Raw genomic sequence first — 19,612 nt, 5'->3', positions numbered from 1 at the left:
TAGGCAGAAATCATGTTCATATATGTGATTATTAACATTACTGTAGTACGAAGCAGAGCAAGACTGAATGTTGAAGGAGCTGAGCAAGGCCGCTGGAGCGATTGTTACGCAAACACATGGCTCGCAAGCAGCGGGATTTTTATTATGACGGGACATAGCCGCCGGGACCATTTCCACTTTTTTGGTCATGAGTATGAGGTAACACAGCTCTGTTTATCATATTAGATACATTTAAGTGCGTTTAAAATGGTCACTCAGCGGCTGCTGTGACATTTGTTGCACACTGCTAAGAGTGAAGTCCTTCTGCCAAATAAAAACAGAAACCGATGGTAACGCAGATATGAAGCAATTGACAGGCGACTCCCTCAGACGTCCCGGTTCCTTGGATATAATAATTCTCACACAATTAACAAATAGTTGGAAATATTTGGGATATTGTAAGAACTCAACTAAACAAAATATATAAAAATGGCAGGTGGTTTTTGGATATTTTACTGCAAAAATTCTACACCTTTAAGCAATCTGAACAAGCAGTAAAAAAAAAAAGGTTTTCCAGTGCACAAGCCTACTCTGCTCTGATTGGTTAGATGGCCCAGTCTGTTGTGATTGGTCTACTATTGCATACACCACATATTTTGGAAGCTAAATGGCCATTATCATAACTGAAATTCAGCTCTGTCCGGACCAGAAGCTCAGTGATTACACACTGTAAAGACAGTAACAATGACATCGATTTTACATCAATTCCACAAAATAATCTTTTGTCATATATGAAGAATGTCTTATGTTTCTGAATGTTATGGCAATTTTTAATTCAATTAAAAACAGTGGCCATAAAATTACACTTGGGAGGCATGAGTGCTCCTGAACAAACATCAGAGATTTGGGAATATGACACACTAATGACAACAGAGCTTGCAAGCAGTCTGTCTCTAATGAGGCTAAATGAAGTCAACAGATGTATTCACACATTCCTCAGTACAGCAACTGAAAAAAACCTGTTTAAGAGACAGTAATCCAAGCGTTTTACAGTCGTCTGTGTGTGTTCTGCAAGCAATTACCATTCAAAAGTCTCTTAGTGCTAAGGAGGTAAGCCACCTGTTCTTAACACACATTCCCTTGACATTCAGTCAAATCCCAAATAACGAAAGGCAGTTTCTTAATGTGCAGACAACGAGTATGAATTTTTCTCAGAGATTTTAATCAAGCCCATTACAGCTCAAACCCAGACTGGAAAACTGCTAAATTTCTCATTAAAGACTTTCAACAGTTTGTGTTGTTGTTGAAAGTAACTAGAAAAACTAAACTCTACCATCCTGTTTATGGTGTGGAATCATGCTGGAATTCAAAATATTTTTAATCAAGTGTTTTCCTGTGATAGTTTCATAAAACTCATTTCAGCACAGGTTAGCAGTAGCACCTCTCTATAAAGTAGCACATGTAATAAACATTTGTTGCACAACTTGCCTTGAACCATTAACCATTAAAAAAAACAAAACTATTGCTTCATCATGCAAACAATACAAACACGTACTTGCAACACCACACTGACGAATCAAGCACTTGCTGGAAAAAGGGTGAAGGGAATAACTTGAAATGATTCGAATGGATTTTTAATTTTTTTATTAAAATCAACCACTTTTTACTTAACGTGAAAAAAATTACTCACTGTAGCACTCAACCCTATTACCCTCTATGGTCCTCAAGTGTCTCGGAGAATATTCAGGGGTTGCCCTACAGACCCTGACATTTCATATTCTCTATTCATGACAGAAGTGTTTGATGTCAAAGTTGATCATGATTACCAAGTCAAATTGTTAATTTGTATATAATAATGCATAATATATAATAATTCTCTGAAAGAGACGTAAATAAAGATTTGGGAAAATGAATGAGATTCCATGTCCAGTAGAATAAAATGGAGTGAGCTTATTGTTACATTTGTGGAAAAATCAGGTGACCAGATTTAAATTTTGCTCACCTCACAAAGCCTACTGCTCTCATTCGGCATGAATCCATGTTTCAATGGCTGTGATGTGTCATTTAATTGCAAACCTATTATTTATTTTGTAAATAAAGCTTTGTGCTTCCCTCATGCCATAAGTTACATAAAAAATAAAGTTTTTGCCGACTACCGCCGGTGCTACTCAGACGCTCTATCATGGTGGTGCTGATGTCAGGTTTATTGGCACAGCCCTAAACAGAAAAAGGGGCAAAGATCCAAATGTGGAAGTTAAAATGAACAACTACAAAGACTTCACAGACTGTCATTTGAAATCTCCAAAAGTCAATGGAGCTGCCTCACTGAGTTCAATCTCTCCATCTATTACAATTGAATGTTTAAATAGCCACCTCAGAGGAATACCTGACCTTGAATTAAAGCGACAAGTTTAGTGTATCCAAATCAGTTCAGCTATTGCTTGATTGCCCAAACTCAATGATTGAGGCAGTATGTTAAAAATGTTCAATGCCTTGGTGTTCCTGGTAGTAAACACACACAGCCATACAACACATCAAGATACTTCTATTGAGGTAAACATGGTCAAATATACCTTTTGAAAACCTTTTACAAACAGAACAACAGATGTCAAATACGAAAGGAAATTGTATTAAGGAAGCCTTTCATTAAAAAGATGGACAAACAGACTACCTCTTCAAGCCAAGCATGAAGACTGGAGCGAGAGAGGTTTCATCTTGAAAGAGTAGAAGCACTGCTCTTTGTAGCAGCCCCCCGTGTACAAGAGCTCTTGATGGAAGGCAGAAAAACCCTGAAGAGATTAGAACAACTAATCTTCCGCTGCTACTTCAAAAATGTTGTTTTTCGGAGTCCTTTGATCTCTCATTTACAGATAATTGAATCAATCTACCATTTCTTTAACCTAAGGGGTAAAAGCATTCTAGAGGTGCACTCCCCAACCCTTGTGTCTGTGTAGACTGATTAATACTGGTCTGCGGCACTTTCATTAGCATGCATTTCAGATGGGATTCTAGCGGAGACGATGACACGCATACAGGTATCAGATGGTGGTATTAGTTTAAATATATACACAATATTTTCTAAGCAAGTTAAAGCCACAACATACAGTGGTGACAGTCAGATAGATGGAAGTGCTACAGGTAGTGACACTTCTCTCCTCCCCATGTTTTTTTCCTCAGATGCGTGAAAAGATTGGATAGCGGCATTGCACAGGATGGATCACTGGGCTGAGCTGCTGGACAGCACAGAGCAACCCTATGGATGTCAAACAGCGGGACAGCCTGACATTCAAAACAGAAGGGGAAAACCTGATCTTGCAGACAAATTTTGTAACATCAACATACTAAACTGAATCAACACTGAACTTACTTGAGCTGAATAATGACACAATTTCTGTTTGTAGAGCTGCTTATAGCTGAATTGAACTAATTTAATAATGCATAATGCATTTCCTCCCACAGCTCTCCCTCCATCTCTGTCACTCACACATCTCTCTCATATACACCACACACACAAACACACTAGTGCTGCAAAGACGCGTCAACGTCATCGATTACCTCGACTACAAAAATACGTCGACGTGCGTGAAATGCGTCGACGCGTCACACTGTTTGTTTACATCTCGCGTAATGGCATACAGGGAATGGAGAAAGTTGCATTCGATCACAAAAACAGAGACCACTGTTATCAAAAGTATGGGAATACTTTAAACAGAGGACAAATAAAATGGCCCTTTGTTCCCTTTGCAAAACCGATATGGTGGACCACAGCAGCACAACTGCGATGCGCGAGCACCTCAGAGGAAAACATCTGGGCTGGGTGTTACGGTTTAACTGGTTTCCGTGTGATCTGGTGACCAACTTCCTGGTTCAGGTCTGATATTCTTTCACTTGCGGCATTCTGAAAAGTTGAGATGTTTTTAACTCAATGCGGTGCGGACGCGCCTGGAAAAAACAAGCGTGTCGCTTCCATTATGAGCGTGCTTATCGCGCGCCTACATTGGAAATAATGAACTTGAGCGCACAAAAGACGTGATATGTGAACGGCCCCTTAAAAGACAGCACGCCGCGAGACAACAGTCACAAACCACCGAGCTACCCCGAATCAGCTCCAGATCTCTGGAAACCATGCTAAACCATAGCAGAACCCTGACTACATTTCATGGTTTGTGATGCTAAAGAACATTTCATGACGTCTCAGACAAATGTAAATGTATGGCTACTGTGGTTTAATTATAAACGCTATCATAAACTCATATTTACCATAGTAAAATAATTTTCTTTGCCTCTTTATTATTTTATACTGTAAAAACTTCAACCACATTGGTTGAAAATTAATAAAGGTTGAAATATTATATTAGAAGTTGTACTTATATTTTTTTTGTGTAAAGTTATCCAAAGGATTCATGAGCTAATTACAAAAAAGAACATAAGATTAATTACTTATTGTAACAAAAATAATCGTTAGATTAGTCGACTAATCAAAATAATAATTGTTAGATTAGTCGACAGAAAAAAATAATCGTTAGTTGCAGCTCTAAAACACACACACAGTTCCATTCGTCTGCAAGTCTGGGCTGCCAACTCTCACGCACTTGGCTTAAGACCATAGACTGTAAAAAAAAAAATTTTTTTTTTAAATTAGCTTGAGACACACTTTCAGGCGTTGTCTAACAGTCTCACTCTGCCCAAGTAAATCTCACGCCAAATTGCAAAACCAGCTTTTGATACAAATCAAAGTCTAAGCTTTTACATTTTTAAAATTTTTAATACAAAATTCAAACAATAAATAGCATTTGGCACACTTAATGTGGCATAACAGTTAAAGCCGGAGCCGTTGAAAAACTTTCAATTTAATCAGAAATTGTAACCTCTTAACCTTCGCCCTGCGCCGAGAAATAAATTAAAAAATGACATACCCCAAATAAAAATGTCTGCAGCTCTTAAACCCTATGGTCTATATCCATAAATGTGGTCTTATTTTAAACTAGACACTTCAAATAATGTTACCCAAAAGTCATAATAACTCAAAGTAGTATAGGGACAGATTAAAACAAGGGGAAATATGCATGTAAGTGACTCACGTTTTCATTTTTTTATTATTCCCTTATGGAAAAAATATGAGATTTTAATTTTAATGCCCTGAAAATAACCTAAATATAAAACTGAATGTCTGATCATGCTTTGATTAAAATTTGAGGACGATTCTCTCAAAAATGTAGCTTCTGTAAGCTTTTATGTCAAAAAAGACTGGGCGTCCTTTCAATAAAGTCCAATTATATTAGAACATTTGTGTAACAGTAAAGAGTAGTTTTTATTCAAATAAATCTGCAATAAACTGCTAATTATAATGCATTTGCAGGCCCTGATAACTAAAACGACTATTTACAGAATTTACAAGTGTTAAAAAACTCATTTAGTTGATAAAAACAGTCTCTAATTTAGTCTGCGCGTTTTGTATGGTAAGTGTGTGCGGCAGGCAGGCACTTACACTGGCAGGCGCTGGATACTAATGAATACCTTGAAGACGACGCTAAGTAAGCATGAGGTATTCACCAATGCTTCTTACGACATCTCTTACAGAAACTACGCAAAATATTGTCTTTTGATTCGTTACTACATCCATCAATCAAATCTATGCTGGCTATGCATTGGCTAGGCATTGACTGGCTTATCCAACTAAGGACCGGCGAGTTTGACTGACAGATGTATCACCCAGTGACGAGCTCCCTTTCTATTTGTGTGTCCTAGTCAGCTTTTGATTGAAGGAGAGAGACCTGGGAGGGTTTAATTTGACCGGAACAGTCCACAGTACAGGGGAGATTGTCAAAATAATGATTATAATCGCTATTTCATTGAAAATGGACATGATTGATTACTCTTAACGCAAAGCGCTTATGCAAACAACGGAGGATTTTTAGTTTGTTCCCCTTATTTTTCGTTGTTTTGGATTAAAAGTGGGATGCATTTTGAAGAGTGGACTTTTACACAGACATGTATGCTGTTGTTTCGTGGATTCGTCCGATCTGATCTGAACGTCAGGAGATGAAAGATGAGTACCGCGTTCATTATGCTAATGTTTAAATAGCCACTGCTTTAGCATTTAATTTAACCCTTTCCTCTCTGGTGTATTTATTGCAAAAACGAGTTCAGAACATAAATCTCGAGTGTTTTAGCTTTCAAATGATGCATAGTTTGTGATAGTTGATTGAACAGCTTGTATAAAACAAAAGTAATTATAAGTAGAGACACGCCCACTTGCGTCAGACGCCCCGCCCACGAACCGGTGCGGATTAAGAAGTTAAACAGTCAATAAGTGGATAAATCGCTACTTACTGCTTGCAGGAATACAGTTTGTAATTGACATTTTCTTCAGTTAAAGACACTGAGCGAAGCTTGCTTGAAATGGGCCGAACAAACGATCTTGAATTAAATTGTTGTGGTATCGGATTATAAACATCAACCATGACTGTTGACATTTTTTTATCTGTGGGAAGGGTAGAAAAGTCTCCTGCACAGCCTGGAACATGAAGTGTGTCCATGCGAGCAGCTTGTTTTTATGATTCGCTCCCATTTCCGCACAAAAACTATTTTTGCCGCATTGTAACATTATTGTACAGCCACTGTAGTGAGATGGACTTTGTATCGATGTGTTTAGTGCCTTTATGGGTCTTGTGAGTGGAAATATACTGGATGCCAATGGAGGCCTTTCTGAAGCCTTTCTCAGCCATCAGCTTTCAACAAAAATATTTTCATTTGTGTTCCGAAGATGAACGAAGGTGTTACAGGTGTCCAACGACATGAGGGTGAGTAATTAATTAAATAATTTAAATTTTTGGGTGAACTAATCCTTTAAAATAGTGCTAAAAAGGCAAACTTATTTTATCTTATATGTACATTAGGCTATATATGAATTGACACTGAATCAAGATCAAAATTGATAGGCTATTTGTGCCAATCACCCCTCTCTCCATGGATGCACAAGCAATTCAGAAGGACCTTCTGATTATCAAGTTTTGAATGAAATGCCACACACCCACCTCACCTGTGAATCAACACCAGGAGTAGAGAATTGTGCTTACCCTGCACGGCTATTCAATTAGTCACAGCCAATCTCATCCCTGGAGAAACTTCAAGAATAAAATAAACAGTAAGAAAGGCGATGCAATTTTTTTGTAATCCGCAGCTGTGCGGCGAGATAGATCGAGTTAGAAAGAGGCATAATATCTTGTGGCATGTAGAAAGAATCCATCTAATGGGGTTCAAACCAGGTGAGATGTACTGGCAAATGGCAGATAAACAGAAATACATAAGGGAAAGGGGGAGGGGGGAGGGGGTAAATGTTTTAGAGAAGTAGGCAAACAGGTGAAGAGAAAAACATTTTTAAAAAAAACTAGCCTTCGACACATTGAAACTATCAAAAATAAATTGCATTTTAACTTAGATCTGATCAGCAAATGCACATCTAAAATAATTCCTAATAGACTTTATTATCTATTATAGACAGTATTATCACTTATCTGAGTCTACACCGGTGAAAAGAGCCACAAACTCCCACTCTTAAATTTATAACCATTCATAATTCATCATCTACTAGATAAAAAAGTATTGCTCTCTTCAATGCCATAACCTGTGAAGATAACACAAAGCTAATTGAAACCCCACAGGCTTGCAGATGAAGAATGCTTATATCTCTGCTGGGCTGGCAATCAGCTCAGAACTGATCTGATATTAAACTAGCATGCCATTAATACTTGCACCTCTTGACCCCTGCCATGCAGCAATCCCTGCAGCATCACTTTTTATTATTAACAAGAGCTATTTAGGCTCAGAATACTGATCTACTGTTAAAAACTAGAGGAATATGGGATCCCCACCCGTTCGTCTCTGCCTCTTGACTTAGTGAAGTGAGGGCTAAAAGAGGCTCTGCATGGATACATGAAGCTGACTATTTAAATACACCGCTTGTTCAGAGGGTTTAGATTGGCTTTTTTTCCTGCTGGTGCGACTAAATTTTGTTAGAGGTCGCCCCTCTGCGACCACCCCGTCGGCCAACTATAAAATCAAATCAAAATTTATTTATATAGCACATTTAAAAACAACACAAGTTGACCAAAGTGCTTTACAGGCTCCACAGTTAAGTTAACATTGCGTGAAGCGTGAATTCGAACATTATTATAAAGTTGAGAAAGACGATGCATATCCCTGCATTAGGTCTTAAAGGGGCAGTAGCCTTTACTGCTGTCTGTTTAATGTCAAACAAAAGATAAGTACATCCCTCACTGCTCTTGACTGAATAGCTTTTGTAAGTTTAATAAGGATTTATTAATCTTTCATTTAAACATTTAAATATGCAGTTATTTTACATTTGATTACTTTATTCAATTTATGTACCTTTCTGCAGGACTGTACATTATTATTTAAGGTTTAGGTTATTTAAGACTTGAGGTCAAGTTAAACATTTTAGTTTAATTTATTTTTATTTTATACTGTGCGTTGTTGCAATGCGCTAAATAAATATTTCCTTAATTTGTAATTGATTTATTATTTTGAACTAATATTAATTCATGCAATTGCAATGTCTTCTTGGTTTTAGTGCATACAATCTGTCTAAGCCATAAATGCAATGGTATTAAAAATTGGCATAATTTATTTCATTGTTTAGGTTTTTGGGCCTTGATTTCCTCTTTTTGGGCTTTCAGTTTCAGCCAAGAATTTTGATTTCGGTGCATCCTTAGTCTGAAGTAACCAAAAAGAAGGCGTGAAAATGCATATTTGGAATTTAATGTGTGTGCATCGTTATTATATTGAACTGAAAGACATTTTAAACAAAAATGACATTTTGGGTTTTTATTCAACCACAACACAGGAACGGGAGGGAATGGGAGTCATTCTTCTGGGATTGGGACAGGAATTTTCCCCCATTTTTTCATGGGATTGGGATGGGACAGAATTTTTTTTGTGGGAGTGGGACAGGAGAGGTTTGAAAATCCACTCCTGTGTCACCCTCTACTTTGGCCATGACTAGGGCTGGGTTTCGATTCAAATTTCAAGAATCGATTCGATTCCGATTCTCAAGATTTTGAATCGATTATCATTATTCGATCTGATCCGATCCGATCTTTGAGATTTAGATAAGTGTTTTTAAAGAAAGCATTTTTTCCAGCTGTTACCTGAATATTACAGGACTGTAGTTATGCAACATATTGATACTATTATTATAGACATTCAACTGCAAATGAATGGATGGTTGTAAAGAACAAATGTGCGCTGTGGAGAGGGAGCGTGCTGTCATGACAAGCCAGCCATTACAACTTCCTTGGCAGTAAGGGCACGCTGCAGTGAGAACGGCTGTGACGCAAGCCGCGTTCTCGACATATCCAGCAGCCCGAGTTTACTCGTCTACCTTACTCTAGTATTCTCTGTTCGCGGCAGTAACTAGAGAAGAGGAAGAGTGAGGAAAACTCGGTCTGTCCGCGGCACTTCTTCAGCACGGCGGCGGAGGTATAGTGACAAGAGCTTCGGCTTGAGTTTGTCTACTTACTCTAGTATTCTCTGTCCGCGGCGGTTCTGGAGTTTTCAAAGCTGCCATGTTCGTTGTTTTAATGTCCTTCCTCCTCCATTGAATTCAATGACGCGGCAAATTAAAATTCACGGGGAAAATGTAGGCCTATTATTAAATCAATTCTCTGAGTTACAGATCGATCATTAGAAATTAATATGAAAATCGATTCAGAATTGGTGAATCGATTTTTTCAACACAGCCCTAGTCATGACTCTGAAAGACTTGAAGTTAAGCTTTTCTTTGAGAAAAGAATGAAACTGAAATCTTACTTAAGAAGGGAAGAAGTTTTTCCGACCGGATACGGCGAAAGTTTAATCTATCAACTAGCTCCGCTTCACGTTTCTCTGGTTGGTTGTAGTGCTATCCATTTCCGTGCAGAAGTAAAGTTGAAAGACAACTGTTTATCCCGCCCCTTGGACTGAGCTCTGCCAATGGTGAGGTCCCAGACCCAACATCTTGATTTGGGTCTGGCTTGTCAGGCTAACAAACAAGCACTTTTACTTTTAAAAAAAGGACATAAAATTACCACTATAACCAGTAGTTGGCGGCAGAGAAGCACTTATTTGACTTGTTAGCCATTTCCACTCCCCTTTCCTAAAATATGGAAAAAGTATTGTTTTTGTTTTGTTTTTTTAAACACAGAAAACAAGTGTTATCACTGAAGCTGTCGGTCAGTTCAGTGTGATAGTATAGAAAAACAATGGTACATTTAACACAATATTTAAATTAATTATTTCTGTAAAAATTTGATTTTCACATTACTGTTATTCATAAAAGTTACCTTTTATCTTAAATTAAAGCTCAGGGAGTCACTGTTAAATTTCCAATAAACAAACATGTAATGTTACTGCATAGTAATAGCACTTATTAACAAAATGCAAAACAATAGTAATTATTATATTAAATTAACGTAATGATTAGGGGTGTAACGATACGCGTATTCGTATTGAACCGTTCGGTACGAGGCTTTCGGTTCGGTACGCGGTACGCATTATGAACCGAACGGTTCTTGGACTAATTAATTCGATTTGGAAAATAAAAAAGTGTGTGAAATATAATAATATGCGTTCAACAAGGTAGCCCAATAACCAAAACGACATAACAGGCAATGCCCCTGACACCGCCGAAGTGAAAGAAAAAAAAAAAACACCAAATATGTTTTAGGCTGCTCAGTCAGGTGTTCGCTTACTCAGTAGGCTACGCGCTGAATGCTCGTCGCAAAATGGCTATTGCGTTTAACAAACCAGAAATAGAAGATCCTCCAATAACCAACGGTCCTCGGATCCTCCAATAACCAACGGTCCAAGAACCGTTCGGTTCATAATGCGTACCGCGTACCGAACCGAAAGCCTCGTACCGAACGGTTCAATACGAATACGCGTATCGTTACACCCCTAATCATTACGTTAATTTAATATAATAATTACTATTGTTTTGCATTTTGTTAATAAGTGCTATTACTATGCAGTAACATTACATGTTTGTTTATTGGAAATTTAACAGTGAATCCCTGAGCTTTAATTTAAGATAAAAGGTAACTTTTATGAATAACAGTAATGTGAAAATCAAATTTTTACAGAAATAATTAATTTAAATATTGTGTTAAATGTACCATTGTTTTTCTATACTATCACACTGAACTGACCGACAGCTTCAGTGATAACACTTGTTTTCTGTGTTTAAAAAAACAAAACAAAAACAATACTTTTTCCATATTTTAGGAAAGGGGAGTGGAAATGGCTAACAAGTCAAATAAGTGCTTCTCTGCCGCCAACTACTGGTTATAGTGGTAATTTTATGTCCTTTTTTTAAAAGTAAAAGTGCTTGTTTGTTAGCCTGACAAGCCAGACCCAAATCAAGATGTTGGGTCTGGGACCTCACCATTGGCAGAGCTCAGTCCAAGGGGCGGGATAAACAGTTGTCTTTCAACTTTACTTCTGCACGGAAATGGATAGCACTACAACCAACCAGAGAAACGTGAAGCGGAGCTAGTTGATAGATTAAACTTTCGCCGTATCCGGTCGGAAAAACTTCTTCCCTTCTTAAGTAAGATTTCAGTTTCATTCTTTTCTCAAAGAAAAGCTTAACTTCAAGTCTTTCAGAGTCATGACTAGGGCTGTGTTGAAAAAATCGATTCACCAATTCTGAATCGATTTTCATATTAATTTCTAATGATCGATCTGTAACTCAGAGAATTGATTTAATAATAGGCCTACATTTTCCCCGTGAATTTTAATTTGCCGCGTCATTGAATTCAATGGAGGAGGAAGGACATTAAAACAACGAACATGGCAGCTTTGAAAACTCCAGAACCGCCGCGGACAGAGAATACTAGAGTAAGTAGACAAACTCAAGCCGAAGCTCTTGTCACTATACCTCCGCCGCCGTGCTGAAGAAGTGCCGCGGACAGACCGAGTTTTCCTCACTCTTCCTCTTCTCTAGTTACTGCCGCGAACAGAGAATACTAGAGTAAGGTAGACGAGTAAACTCGGGCTGCTGGATATGTCGAGAACGCGGCTTGCGTCACAGCCGTTCTCACTGCAGCGTGCCCTTACTGCCAAGGAAGTTGTAATGGCTGGCTTGTCATGACAGCACGCTCCCTCTCCACAGCGCACATTTGTTCTTTACAAAGAATCCAAAGTTCACCCAAACACCAGACCTGGTGTTTGGGTGAACTTTGGATTCTTTGTAAGCTATAATGGTGTTGGCAAGAGTGATGGATTAAAAAACAACGGTATGTCGCATTTGCTGATGGTACAGCTGCGGGAATAATTCATGTCATGTCAATCAACTCATTTACGCCGACAACAAGACGATAAAAAGAAGAAACGGCCACAAACTATCCCACAAACTATCCCCGCAGCATTTAGACAGACATTTCCAACTTATTCAAATGGCAAAAGACATCACCGCGGCGAGTGGTCCATTAGCCGCGGATATGAGACCTAACGCCCGTTTCACACACACTCCGTCTGCAGTGCGTGTGCGGTGCGTGCTGCGTTGCGTGTGCGTTGCAGGAGCCCCACACCCTGTAGTCCTTTCACATATGCTGCGTTTGCAGTCCGCAACTGATCCGCTGCAGCATACCACAAACACAGCATTTATTAATGATTTTTTAATTTAAAATCCAGAAGTTGTTACTGATCTTGGCTCATCAGAATTGCAATTCTCTTTGTTTAATCTTTCTGAGTAGACAGGTTAACGTAGGCTACAAGCCTACATTTAAACAACATTTTTTCAATTCATTAATTCATATTTATATATTAATATACTTTAGATTTAGCTCACACAAAAGGCAAAACATTTAAACATAGGTTATATCCTAAAATCATAAACATTTTAAATTAGAAACTTAGAATAGGCTATACAAAAACAGCCGACTCTCGTCTTTTCTTTCGTTTTTAAACCCTTTGAAAAGAAATCCTGCAGGTCAAAAATAACTTTGCATTTCACCTCCAAGAAAGTGCTCTCCATTATGGCACATTTTTTACCTAAATGCCAGGTAAGGTGTCGTTTTGTTGCTTTACTTGAGAAAAAAAGCCATGTGTTGACTTTGAAACAAGAGTATATTTTAAATGATATGCATCCGTGTTGAAATTACTAGATTTTCGCGTCAGTACATGTTTATTTTAATGCGAACAATGTTCTATCACTTTAATGCAGCAACGCAACGCAGCACAGCGCTCGTTTTCGTACCGAGTCTATTTTTTGCTGCGCTGCGTTGCTGCATTACCTGGCATTTAGGTTAAAAAAAAAGTGCCATAATGGAGAGCACTGGTACTTTCTTGGAGGTGAAAAGCAAAGTTCTTTTTGACCTGCAGGATTTCTTTTAAAATCGTGTAAAAACGAAAGAAAAGACGAGAGTCGGCTGTTTTTGAATAGACTATTGTAAGTTTCTAATTTAAAATGTTTGTGATTTAAGGCTATAAACTATGTTTAAATGTTTTGCCACTTGTGTGAGCTAAATCTAAACTATATAGCCTAAATATGAATAAATGAATTTAATAAAATGTTGTTTAAATGTAGTAGGCTACGTAACCTGACTTCTATTAAAGAGTAAACAAAGAGAATTGGAATTCTGACGAGGCATGTTCAGTAAAAACTTTTGGATTTTAAATAAAAAATAATGAATCAATGCTGTGTTTGTGGCAACAGCGGATCAGTTGCGGACTGCGCACTACAGGGTGTGGGGCTCCTGCATCGCACATGCAACGCACATGCTAATGTAAAGAGCTAATGTCTTATTCCTGTAACTACATAGAAGATGGGTAACGTATAGCTCCATCATTGTTCAATGTAAAAAAAATAAAATAAAAAAAAATCATACTTTGTTAGTGTTAATAAAAAAATAATAAAAAAAGGTAATTTATCTGCCAATTTTTTCTTTTTGTTGTAGGCCTATCTAAAACATACCGAACCGAACCGTGACACCAGTGTACCGTATCGAACCGAACCGTGAATTTTGTGAACCGTTACACCCCTAGTAATGATACATTTTCCTCCAGCGCCACCATCTGGTGTCACTGCTCTCAAATGTTAGTCTGGAGCCCTGCAATAAATGTCTTGATAGCTTTTATGTCAAGAGTAAGTCATTTTCATTCCAATGCCGAAACACTTCTTTTAACACTTACAGCCAATTCTGGATTCATACGATTACTGATGTTGCTATTATTACTCCTGGTGTCTACAAGACCATTGGTTTGGAGAAGAACCCTTCATCTACTCAAGAATTCCTTGAGTGCTTCCTTCATTGCATGGCCCGATCAAACTGTAGAATTCCCTCCATGTCGACATCCCTCTCTGATTTCCCAGCGCTGCACAGGACCTGACTCAGCTCCCTGAAGATTAAACGGACTAAAAAAAAATCAGATCCCTTATATTCCGTTCTGCTCTTTAGTGGAAAGTGACAGTAGACTGCACTGCAGCAAAAGCAGCACCTTTGCATTATCAATGCAAAAAAGGTGCATTTCATGGATACAACAAGGCTTTTATCTAACAACGACATGGCAAAAGAGTTCATATGATAATAAAGTTACAGAAATAGTTGCAAGTTCAGTTAACCAGTGTGTCCAAAGGTCATCTTGAACAAGCAGTGAGCAAGTAATACTATAGGCATGCAATTAAGATACAGGAGTGAAATTAATACTAGCTTTAGGGAGATGAGACGAAAGAAAAGAGCCTGGTCATTTAAAGTCATTAATCTAATGGGATTCTGGGTTCTTCGCTGGCTCTATTGAAATATAATCCAAGTCTTGTCCCACTTTCAGAGGGTTTTTTTTCTTTTTCATAACACCCAAAAAACTCTCAGCATGAGTGCCACCCCAGGCCCAACATTCATTTGCAAATTACCTCAGACATTTATAATGTTTTTGGGACAGGGACAGAACCAAACTCATCTCTACCTCACAATTTAATGGTAATTGGGTCATGGACTTGGGGACAGAGCGAAATGAGTTATGAATGATGTCATGGCATACATTTGTCCTGTTTTAACTTTTACAGCACAGTCAGCATGAGAATCAGAAAGTGGAAATAGGACAAACAAAAGCTAAATGGCTGTAAAAATCTCAATTTTTTCACTTATCACACTACTTGATCTGTGAGTCTTCAATGCCAATATTTACAACATTTCCTCAGGACGAAGAAAATCATTTCATGCTCAATCATAAAAACGTCTCCAAATTCCTTGTGGGCAAAAAAGGACAAGCCTAGGAGTGTGTTAGGTTTGAAAGCTACTTGATAAATCAAGTGTCACCTTAATCACTTAAGTTTTTGAGGTACATTTCATTGGTGACACTTTACAATAAGGTTTCACTAACATTAATTAGCATCCTTTCTTCATAAATCAAAATAGAAGAACACGATGCAGTAAGTAGTACATCTATCTATCTATCTATCTATCTATCTATCGTACACAAACGAACAAAGGATGTTTTGGAAAGCTGACATGTAACTTACTTAAAGTGAATTAAGATTTATTTTCTTATAAATATTAATGTTTAACTTAAATATTGGTCATGTCAATGAACACGGTAAGCGTCAACAACCCACAACTACATTACGTATTTGTATTTATACATTACGCAAGATCAAAAGATGCAGATTTTTTTTCTTCCAAATTACTAAAATCAACTATAATTTTAAAAAACGCCTACAATTTTCAAAAACTATGAATCCAAGAGCATATTCTTCTGACGTTCAGCTAGAGCAACATGCACTAAATTATCATTTTAAAGAGATTTTCGAAAGCAACACAGATGTGCACTACAGGCTGACACACGAGATATTCTTGACTCACCTATAAAAGAGAACAGAGCATTGACTGAAACCCATGCAAAATTCATTACTGCCCAAAACGAGTCTCCATGGCATGAGCTGGCAGAGCTGCTCAGATTTTCCAACGGACTGCGTAAAGGTAGTAATGCAGATTCAATCTGCCCATAAAGTCCTACAGAAAAACATGCATTTAAAGCAACAAGCATCCCGCTTTGCTTTTGTCCCAGCTGCTCTGCAACTCAAACTTGCACACGTTTACGCTGTTACTGCGCTTTAAGACTGTGTAAAGAACAGGAAAGCGCTAGGTTATGTATATATGTAGATACTTATTGTTATTTAAACACTTAATGGGCGTGTAGATACAAATCACAGACAAAACGAAACTTCCACTAAACTGCAAAACTCAACTCCAGTGCGGCTCAAATAGTCTCTTCTATGGCTAAACGCGGTTTTTATCCAAACAGCAGAGACTTGAGAGGGGTAAATGTCACCGTTTTAAAGCTAAGGCAAGTGTTTGTGAAAAACTAAAAAGGAGTTTAAAATAAAAACATGTTAATACGGCGCTTCTCTGATTTTCTTCAGAACGAGGTTAGCGCGGCTAGCCGTAGCATTTTTTTTCAGTTACAAAGAGGCAAACTGCACTTGTTTTGAAGAAAACACAAAACATGACTCACCGATACAGTTTTCTTTGACACAGCTATCCGTAAGTGATCCTCAAATGTTTACAAAGTTTTAAAAATGAGAGGTGAACTTAAACTCTCGTTGACAGCATCACTCTATGAGCCGCCATCTTCACTCAGCTATGATGCTGCTGTTGGCTCGAGACGCTCTACCTACCGAAAACTCTGGAACAAACCAAATCAGTCCGTCCGATGGGGGAAACCTACGGTAACTCACAATATAGCATGACATTATCCGAAAGTTTTGTCAAAAGTGAATCTTCAGTTGGATGCGTTGAACTCTTTCATCTGAAAATGTTGAGGACTTAGAGCAATATACTGATTAAAACATTTTAAGAGCTAATACCGTTAATTAATCCCCCTGCACTGTAGTAAAAATTTAAGAGACTCGTTTCCAACAGAGATTGCACCTCAGAACAGATTTCTTTCAGGTAGGGGCACAAAAAAGGACCACAGTGATATTATCGTGTTTATCTTGTTGACACATTTGCTTTTCAGCTTCCATCTGAACTTTCTATAAAGTGGTTTGAAAACACTATTCTACAAGTTTGAACAAAAATAGGTTATCATTAAGACACAAATAAATAAAAACAAGTTTAATCTGGCAATAAAAGTACTTGCGTGATTGAATAAGCAAAGCTTTTGAATATCAGGTCCTAAAATAATCGGAAGGCCCGATATTTCCCACAAAATCACAGCAGTTAATATTTAACCTTCTAGCGCCCCCAGGCGACGAAAACTCCCTAAGTTAGTACAACGTTGATTCCTTGCTAATCAAGTTAGTTTTAATTAGGTACATTTCTGACACTTGCTATTAAACTATCTTTATCCTTATAAATTACCGTTCAAAAGTTTAGGTAAACAAGAAGTATTTTTTTGGTTTAGTTTTTTTCTTCTCTGAAATAAGTTTTACTCAGCAACAATGCTTTAAATTAATCAAAAGTTACAGTAAATACATTTATAATCTTACAAAAGATTTATATTTAAAATAAATGCTGTTCCCAAAAAAATCATTGAGAAATGTATTACTGTTTTCACAACAATGTTAAGCAGCACTACTTTCAGCATTAATAATAAATGTTGCTTGAGCAGCAAATCAGCATACGATAATTATTTTTGAAGGATCACATGACACTGAAGACTGGAGGAATGATGCTGAAAATTCAGCTTTGCCATCACAGGAATAAAATACATTTGAAAATATATTCAAATAGGAAAGTAAATAATTATAATATTTCACAATATTTTTTTAAACAAATAAATGCAGCTTTGGTGAACATGAGAACCTGCCAAACCTAAACTTTTGAACAGTATTGGATATAATGGTTAGAAAAACATACACAGAGATAAACTATTAGTGTTTTGATTTATCTTTATTAAGTAAACTCTACATTTTTAATATTGCTTTGTTCCAATTTAGTTTTTCTCTTATCCCCATTTATTCTAAATTACATCCGCTTGCAATCAAAACAGTTTCATATTTATATGTATTTATATAGATTTTTTTTTTTTGTTTTTTTTCCAACCAAGCTACACTTGAAGAATACAAAAATATCACAGTACATTTTCTACGCAGTCACTCTCCACTAGTGAGTTCCAAAGTTGGGGCCGGCGCTGGAAACATGGGAATCTGGCAGTGACGTTTATTGACCGCTCAATTACGCTAGGCCAAGGGGAGCAGTTAACCGATTTTAAAACGAGGATGAAACTAAATTGTGTGGTTCGACAAAATCTTGAAATATGAAATTGCAAAGGTGATTAACAGTATGGGAAATGACTTGTCCAATAGCTGGAGTTCAGATATAATAGAACCCAATTTAAATGACAGGAAGCCTGAATTGTTTTGGACTCGAGACACCGCTGACAACTAGAATTAAAGCTGTGTAATCTGGTCCAGCCAGACTTCTCTGTTCCAGCACTCAAGCCACCAACATCTGACCGGAAAAAGGAACTCACAGAGCAGTCAGTAATAACATTCTTCCATTCCTCATCCTGCTCTCTGCAGACACACCATACTATACAAAATATTAAAAACAAAAGATAAAACAAAACATTGAAGAATCCTCACCCGTACTTTGATTATTGTTTCATAATAAATGTCTCTTTTATTATTTTAACAAAGTTTTGTTTTATTTTCCTCATTTTTACACTGCCATCCACTATCCAGCGTTGAAATCCTTAATGACCGGTGGAGGCTCTGTTCTCCAGGGTAGAGGAATGTTGCAGTATGAGTCTGACATTTAGTGGTTTTGCTCAAACGTGAACCAAACATCAACATAGCAAGTGAAAACCTTAGTCCCCTTATCAACCACCTAAATGAACTCAGGGGATCACAAAACGTACAAATCAGTGAATGAAAGATGTTAGGACACAGATAAAACATAGAAAGCCATTAAGTTACTTGACTGAACACACTAAAAAAGAACAAACAAAAAAAGAAGAAGGTCAGACACAACACTGGGATCAACAACTCGACGAAGGAGGGACCCACTGACAGGAGTAATTCACTTGCCCCAGCATCTCTTTGCCACATTCTCATGACTTCAGGGTCTGAAGGACTACATTTTCAGTCATGTGAGTGGGCTTGTACAGGAAGTTGGCATGGCTACACTTCCTATGAAGGGGAACTGCGTGTCGGATTGAGCTGTGTTAGTGGTCTGGGGGAGAAGACAGCTGCAGGAGATTGGGCGTCTGTGTCCCCGCTGGTCTCTGGAGCAGTCATGGTGAGAAGGTGGCCATCTCCAACGAGATCCGCTGCCATAGTTCTTTTGTCTGTTTGCCCCTCTTCAGGTTCTGCAGCACATCATTGAACTGCATCATGCCAACTGGCGTCAGGCAAAACGCCCCGCGGGCACTTCGGATGATGTTCACAAAGTCGTCATAGTCTGCGGGAGTCAGATGGATAAGCCTGTGGTGGATATACTGGAAAAAACAATCAAGACATTAACGTGAATTCTGTCCCAAGATTATTTTAGGTATGCATTTTAATGGAATTTCCCCCCCACTATTTTCAAATTTAATTTCAGTTCAGTTTTTCTCCCTTCCAACAATAGTTTTGTTAGTTACGGTTTCGTTATTTTGTTAGAGTGTTCATATTTCGATATAAATTGCAGTT

General features: G+C 37.8%; 2 protein-coding genes across 10 annotated transcripts in view; both read right to left on the bottom strand.

Annotated features, from left to right (window-relative positions):
- The window catches only part of ndst2a (N-deacetylase/N-sulfotransferase (heparan glucosaminyl) 2a), a 247,157-nt gene extending 230,513 nt beyond the window's left edge, over positions 1 to 16,644 (bottom strand). For 2 of the 3 annotated variants that reach the window (XM_067420775.1, XM_067420776.1), the window contains exon 1: positions 16,492 to 16,644. The gene's annotated coding sequence lies outside the window, so the exon portion shown is untranslated. The remainder of the gene's footprint in view (positions 1 to 16,491) is intronic. The other variant, XM_067420777.1, reaches the window with a different exon arrangement.
- Positions 16,645 to 17,857: 1,213 nt separating this feature from the next.
- Positions 17,858 to 19,612, bottom strand: part of zswim8 (zinc finger, SWIM-type containing 8) — a 36,762-nt gene continuing 35,007 nt past the window's right edge. For all 7 annotated transcript variants that reach the window (XM_067422432.1, XM_067422435.1, XM_067422433.1 and 4 more), the window contains one exon: positions 17,858 to 19,419. In XM_067422432.1, the coding sequence (XP_067278533.1) occupies positions 19,216 to 19,419 (204 nt within the window). In that variant the 3' untranslated portion in view covers positions 17,858 to 19,215. The remainder of the gene's footprint in view (positions 19,420 to 19,612) is intronic.

This window comes from Pseudorasbora parva, chromosome 17 (assembly GCF_024679245.1).
Source record: "Pseudorasbora parva isolate DD20220531a chromosome 17, ASM2467924v1, whole genome shotgun sequence".
Classification (NCBI taxonomy): Eukaryota; Metazoa; Chordata; class Actinopteri; order Cypriniformes; family Gobionidae; genus Pseudorasbora; species Pseudorasbora parva.
This window is presented reverse-complemented; position numbering and strand designations above follow the sequence as displayed.